At 43.4% G+C, this 6,529-nt stretch overlaps 1 protein-coding gene across 1 annotated transcript; it reads left to right on the forward strand.

Moving 5' to 3' along the window:
• The first annotated feature begins 970 nt into the window (after nucleotides 1-970).
• On the forward strand, nucleotides 971-6,529 carry HERPUD1 (homocysteine inducible ER protein with ubiquitin like domain 1). The gene is made up of 7 exons (XM_017740953.1): nucleotides 971-1,042; nucleotides 1,130-1,204; nucleotides 2,254-2,375; nucleotides 2,847-2,969; nucleotides 3,577-3,915; nucleotides 4,771-4,876; nucleotides 5,485-6,529. Exons 2-7 carry the CDS (start codon nucleotides 1,184-1,186, stop codon nucleotides 5,650-5,652), a joined length of 879 nt encoding a protein of 292 aa, XP_017596442.1. The 5' UTR covers nucleotides 971-1,042; nucleotides 1,130-1,183; the 3' UTR covers nucleotides 5,653-6,529.

Here is a 6,529-nt window from a genome sequence, read left to right on the forward strand (position 1 = left end):
CCAAGGCCCTTCTGGCGGGTTGAGGGCGTGTTCCCGCTGGACGGGAGGCACAGCGCTGTGCACGGCGGGGGGGCGGCGTTTGGGGGGATGAAATGCAGAAGTGTGACTTCCCCCTGAGCCGCTGGACACGAGACCTGACGTGTGAGTGCTGCTGGAGCAGCTGCGCTCCGTGTCCCGCTGCTCCCACGGGCAGTGCTCCCACAGGAGGGTGTGTGGCCTTCACAGAATCAATAAACTTGGAAAAGACCTCCAAGATCATCAAGGTCAACCTTCGACTAAATGCTGCTATCCCTACTAAACGACATTGTGAAATGTCATGGCTATACTTACTTTTTGAAGAGTTCCAGGGATAGCGACTCCACTGCTTCTCTGGGTAGCCCATTCCAATGTTCAACCATTCCTTCACTGAAGAATTTTTCATAGTATCCAACTGGAGACTGCCCTGTAAGCTTAAGGCTGTCACTAGTTGCCAGGGAGAAGGCCTGGTTCCCATGCTTTTGCCATGCTTTCCCTGGGAGTGTGGTGATCACCCAGAAACAGGCTCCATGTGCTTCCACCAGCTGCTGTGGGACAGCTCCTGATGAAGAGCTGCTGGGTCCCATCAGATGGGGTGTAACAGATTTACTTGACACCACCTCTGGTGCTGATCAGATTAGATGGAGCTCCAAACCTCAGTTTCTAAGAAACATGAATGTTTTTGTTGGGACTGTAAAAGAGACAGCATGTAACCAAGTTCTTTGCCCAAGGGACTTTGTATTCTTCTGCAGGTTTGGACCTCAGTAATATCACACTTGGGCATTTAGTTGTTCTCATCACTTCAGCTGAGTTTAGATGTGCACAATTCCCTCTGCACCTTAGTGTGTGGGATACTCCTGGCTCCGTGCCTCTCTCCATCACTTGTAAGTTGTGTTGGTTAGTGCTTGGCAAAGCAAATAATCCTATTCTTTGTTTTCTTTCTTCAAAGCCTGAAGAGGACCAAAAGCTGATTTATTCTGGGAAGCTGCTGCTTGATCACCACTGTCTGGGAGAATTGTTGCCAAAGGTATAAAAAAGTATCTTTTATGATGTGCTGCAATATATCTAGAGAAGTGATTTTTTTTTTTTTAACAGATCATCCTTTATATTTCAGCAAGGGGAGCTGCATGCTCTTCATTTGGTGTACAACTTCAAGACTCCTGCAAATATGCAAGAAACCAAAGCAGAGGTAATTAGACTTAAGTTAATTCTGAATCTTGGGCTTGTAACTAAAAATGAGGAGTGTTGGATGGCCATTTTAAAGTTCCCTGTTACTGCAGGTTTTCCCTATTAGTGCAACAGCAGTATTGCTTTGTGATAATTTGTTTGGGAATGTGAGAATGTATTTGGATTAAGCTGAGTAAACAAATTGTGTCTACATTTCATCAGTAAAGATTCTCATGGCATCTGTTAAAAAATATCAGATGTAGTTGTGACCTGCTGCTTAGGGGAGAAATCCTTTCTGGTAAATTCAGTTTTATTAAATAGAATATGACTTGTCATGTCCCAGGCACTCTTTTGGACAGATTGAGCTTGTGGTCAGAAGAGAGAAGCAGAGGGAAGCGGTTCTGATCTGTATGGGGAGGGAAGAAGGCTGAGAGCTACAGACACTTAAACTGCTCCCATTAATGACTCATCTTTGGCTTCCTCTCTACAGGCTCAGCCTTAGTGCTTGAGCTCGGTATGGACTGGTCTCAATTACAAATGGCCAAAACTCATTCTTTAAAGTGGCTGGGCAAAGGTTTCTACAGGTGTGTTCCTGTTGCCCATTATAGACAATGTGAGCAAACCCTACCCATGCCTGGTGGTTGCTAGATGGGAGCCAGCTTTGGCTGGATGTTGGACAGATGTATCACCACAGGACAGCTCTTCAACTCCATGTACAGCAGTTTGTGCAAGCAGTACAAATTTGCTATAGGAAAAAACCAAAGTGTCTTTTATATTTTATATTTTTATAACCAGATGGACACTGAATGTGTGCATAAGTAGCAAATACAGTATAGATCTTGTGAAAGGGAAGAGTAGCATCAAATCAGTCTTGCATCCAAGTTGTTTTGTTTCAGGAGCTTTACTGATAGAGGTGCTTGTGGCGTGGTGCCCAAGAGCAGGGGCAGGGCTGAGAGGTGCTGTGCAGGACTAGGTGTTAAAACAAGGGCATATTCTGTGGGGTGCAACCTTTTTGCATAAAGTGTGTGTAGTGTCCTGAGTAAACCTCACTGGCTGCATTCCTCTCTGTAGGTTAAAGCTGATCAGCCCAAGTTACCATCAGAAGCCAGGCAGGAATCAACTGTGTCTTCCTCAAGTGGTGGAAGATTGAGGAGCTCTTCAGGTGGCCACTCTTCAGCAGAAGCCAGTAATGGGTAAATACAATTTTATGTACATCTTTAAAGGTTTTTAAATGATGTGTTTGATGTCAGCTCCTTATGCCATATATACTGTCATAAGTCCATAGAGCATGGACCAATATGGTGAGGATTTATATAAAAGCTTTAGTGGATGTAGAATAATTTGGATTGGAAGGGAGCCTTAAAGGCTATCTAGTCCAACTCTCTGCCATGAGGGATACCTTCCACTAGATCAGGGTGCTCTGTCCAACCTGGCCTTGAACACCTCTGAAAATGTGGCCTCTAAAGGAAGATGCACTGCTCTGTTAGTTGAAAATCTTCCCTTTATTCATGTGAATAAAGGGGTGTCTTTAATAATCTAGAAGGAAGAATTGTAGTTGGGTGCACAAAATGGCAGAAGCTATTTACATTGTTCTGTAATAAATTACTCTTGCCATTTGTCCATGAATAGTGTTTGCTAATGAATGTGTTCAAATTTTGACCAAGGCTGGAAACAACTCAGCGTCCTTTCCAGAGCGTGGCTCCTGGCTTCTCTGCTTACACAACCTACAGCATGCTTCAGATGTCCTGGTTCCAGCAGATTTATGCAAGACAGTATTACATGCAATAGTAAGTGTTCTATTCCAAGCTGCCAGTAGGAAGTAAAAACTGTAATACGAGAAATTTGAGAGCTCCTGGCAATTCTTCCTCTTTTGATGGTGCTTGGGGGCTTTTTCATTGTAACTTGTGCTGAATGTTGTGGGAATGTACCCTGTACTGTGCTGCTCTGTTGCTGTTCAGGCCAGTGGTTCTGAATCTTGCCCATTGCATCTCTGACTCTCCATTGGGAGGGCAGGTGTCTCTAGAGTAAATCTGATCCTGCTGATGAGCCTTTGCTCTTTTTCTGACTGCTCAAAGTAGCACACAGCATTGACTGGAAATCAGTCATAGGTCAAGCTGAGACTTGCAGAAGGCTTTTACACTATCTGCAGATTGCTCTAAATATTTTTTTTTTTGAGTATAGACATTATAAAGGGAAAGGTGCCTGTTTTGACTTGCTGAAGTCACTATACAGCTGTTATGGGTAGAACTAAAACTTGTTTTTAACCCTTTTGTGGCATCTAAACTTGATACTTTCTACTTACAAGTGATCTGACTCAGACAGATTTTCAGGGCTTGTGTGAAGTGTGAAAGAATTTGACTAAGCCTCATTCTGTACTTTATTCTCTGTTTCCAGCCTGGCTTCTACTGCTGCATCTTCTGACCCATCCCATGCACAGCGTTCTCAGGAGATACCAGTGACACCTCCAGCTCCTCTCCCAGACCCATTTCCTGCCCAAAACCAGCCCGGAAACCAGAATGTTGCTGCTCAGGTTAATGCAGTGGTTGACCAGAACTTGAGGATGAATGCCCAAGGGGGGCCCCTCATGGAGGAAGATGAGGAGGGTGGCAATCGAGACTGGTTGGACTGGCTCTACTCAGCAACACTGTTATATGTTTTTGTCAACATGGTCTATTTCTACTCCAGTATCAGCAGACTCCTCCTCGTTATGGGTGGCACTGTTCTGATGTATCTGTAAGTGTATGGTGTTAATATTTGCTGTTCAGAAGGGTTTCACAGAAGTACTGAGCTCTGTGCTGTGCTCAGCTTCCTGGCAGCTGAGCTTCATAGGACTCTTGGACTGACCTGGAAAGGGCAAACCACTCCTCCATATTCTGGTATAACTTAGTATTTAGAAAAAAGAGAATGATGCCTATGCCTGGATTAAATGAAGAATGTGGCTGATCTCACTAGGGTTTTGCAGTTTCTGGTGTGGCTCTCTTTCTAGTTCAGAAAACTGCTTGAAACTAAAGTAACCCCTGTTGTAAAGCTCTAGCAGCTCAGCAGCATAGAGCAGACCTGTAGGTTCCATGTAGAAAATGACAGTTATTTGTTGGGAAACAAGTGGTTGAAGTCTGGAAGGAGGGTCTCACACTTGCTGTTTCATGCATCCATGCAGTTTTTCTGCTGTGTTGCACTTCTGGAGAGAAGACCAGGCTGAACTGAAAGGAGTGTCCTGAACTGCCTTTGAACCTCTCTGGGTGGGGGGATATAATTAGGATAAACACGCAGTAATGATAATGGACCCTCAGCTTCCATGCTTGGGATGTCTTACCTGAGAAAGATAATCTGTCGTCCAAAATTCTTTGATCACCTGTGGAACAAGTGACTTCGGTCTCTGAATTTTAGGTCTAGGAGTTAAAACTGGAGCAGCTCTTCCAACATCTATGTAGACTGGGAGAGTGAAGGTTAATTGTTCCACTGGAACTCCTTAAATTTTACTGTTGCTAGTTGCTACCAGCTCTGACCAGTCAGATGTGCAGCTGTTATGTAACAGGATGAGTAATGTTGAAACAGCATTAATTAAAATGAACCTGTTGCCTTCCCCAGGCACCATGCTGGATGGTTCCCATTTAGACGAAGACCAGTTCAGCCCTTCCCAGGCAATGTTCTTCCTCAAGCTGCTCTAAACCAGGACCAGAACAATAACTTACAGGTATGGTTTTGCTATATTTTTAAACCATGAAACCCTGTGAAGTTTTGCTTTTGGTTTAATAATTATGTGTAGTAGAAAAAACTTTTTCTTGGAACTTCTGTAAGAGCCTGTCTTCCATGGGGGAATAATTGCCACCTGAGTCCTTCATTGATGTAGCAAATTCCTTTCTTCTACAAAATATTTCAGGCTGAATGTTACCTTTTAGCTGCTTCTGTCCTTTAGGAAGTTGTAATGGGGGGTGGTCTGTCACAGGCTGGAACTGAGGGCAGGGTTCAGGGTACACCTCTGTAGGATTTGGGTCTGGAAGAAGTCCAAGTCTTTGATTTCAAGCTGACAGTTCTGATGCCAATGAAAGTTAATTGGCTGTAAATACATAATTCACATGATCTGGTGCTTGATGGCTGTCCTGGACAGTGTTCTTGGACACCAGTGTGAACTAACCAGTACTGCCAATGTGCAGCTTGGGTTTTTGACTTTGGATCTGGGGTTACTTGAAAAATTTGTATTCAAACAGTGACATTTGGGAAACAAAACCACACAGTTTGATGCCTGATTTTTCTAATGTATTTCTGAAATTCTCCTTTACCAAATATGCTTTATTTTGGCAGGGGGAAAATGGAGGCAGAACAAATGAGTCTGAGGTGCCTCCTGATGAGGGACAGGCTTTCCAAGAACTGCAGCAGGCCAACCCTTCACTCATGAGCACAGCGTGGGTTTTTTTCAAGACTTTCTTTGCATCCCTCCTTCCAGAAGGGCCTGGACTGACCCGCAACTGATTTGTCACCAATCTGCTTGTCTGGAACTGCAGTGGACACCTGAGAGAACTGGATACCAACTCCAGACCAGGCATGGAAAGGGATGGCACTTCCTCTAGCTTTCACTGACCAAGCAAATAAAGCTGCAAGAAGCCTTACATCATTACAGCCTAGAGACTGAGATGCTTGTCCTCATTGCAAAGAACTTTGTTGCATAGCATTTATTAGGTATCTATGTAGAGGCTTGGCATTGTGGACTTGTGCACTAAAGGCACAGGCCCTGAGTGGGTGTGCAAAAATGTTAGGGAAGCAAATTGCTTCTTCTGTGCAATGTGATTCCTGTTGGAATGTTTCAAATGCTATTTTAATTACACTGAGTGTAGGACCTCAAACAAAAATTGCTAGATATGCATTAGCAGATTTTTAGGAAAGATCTATTGTTAAATTGCTTCAACAATATTTTAACTTTTCTTTGTAAATATTTTCCTATGAAGAATGTATTGTGCAATCTACTTGTTGGACAAAGTGGAGGACTGTAAGATTCAGTGATGTGGATGAGCAATTACCTCAGTGGAGTTGTGGACTAAATTTCATATTGCCAAATTCAGATAGTTTAAATTCAAGACTTAATTCCCCCTGCCCTTGCCCCTTCACCCTGTCCCCCTGCCAAATCATGGGGGAAGAGTGTGTCCAGGTCTAAATAAATTTAGCAAAAACTTACGCAAAATGTAAACTTCTTCACTGCTTTTGGATGCAAAGTTAAAGCAGTCTAATTCCTGTATTCAACTTTGCCTCTCACTCCAGTGCAACTCTCTTGTATTACTTCATTGTGTTCCTTTTAGTTTCTGATATGGTTAAGGGCTGTTATTGCAATAAAATTTGCAGGCATTTATATCCA

Source organism: Corvus brachyrhynchos, unplaced genomic scaffold (genome assembly GCF_000691975.1).
Source record: "Corvus brachyrhynchos isolate BGI_N302 unplaced genomic scaffold, ASM69197v1 scaffold26, whole genome shotgun sequence".
Lineage (NCBI taxonomy): Eukaryota > Metazoa > Chordata > Aves > Passeriformes > Corvidae > Corvus > Corvus brachyrhynchos.

Excerpts from the sequence above, each read along its gene's own strand:
- HERPUD1 (XM_017740953.1), top strand. The coding sequence starts at position 1,184 with ATGCAAGAAACCAAAGCAGAG. Across the intron at positions 1,205-2,253 it reads TGCAAGAAACCAAAGCAGAG|GTTAAAGCTGATCAGCCCAA; the intron begins GTAATTAGACTT and ends TCCTCTCTGTAG. Across the intron at positions 4,877-5,484 it reads ACCAGAACAATAACTTACAG|GGGGAAAATGGAGGCAGAAC; the intron begins GTATGGTTTTGC and ends TTATTTTGGCAG.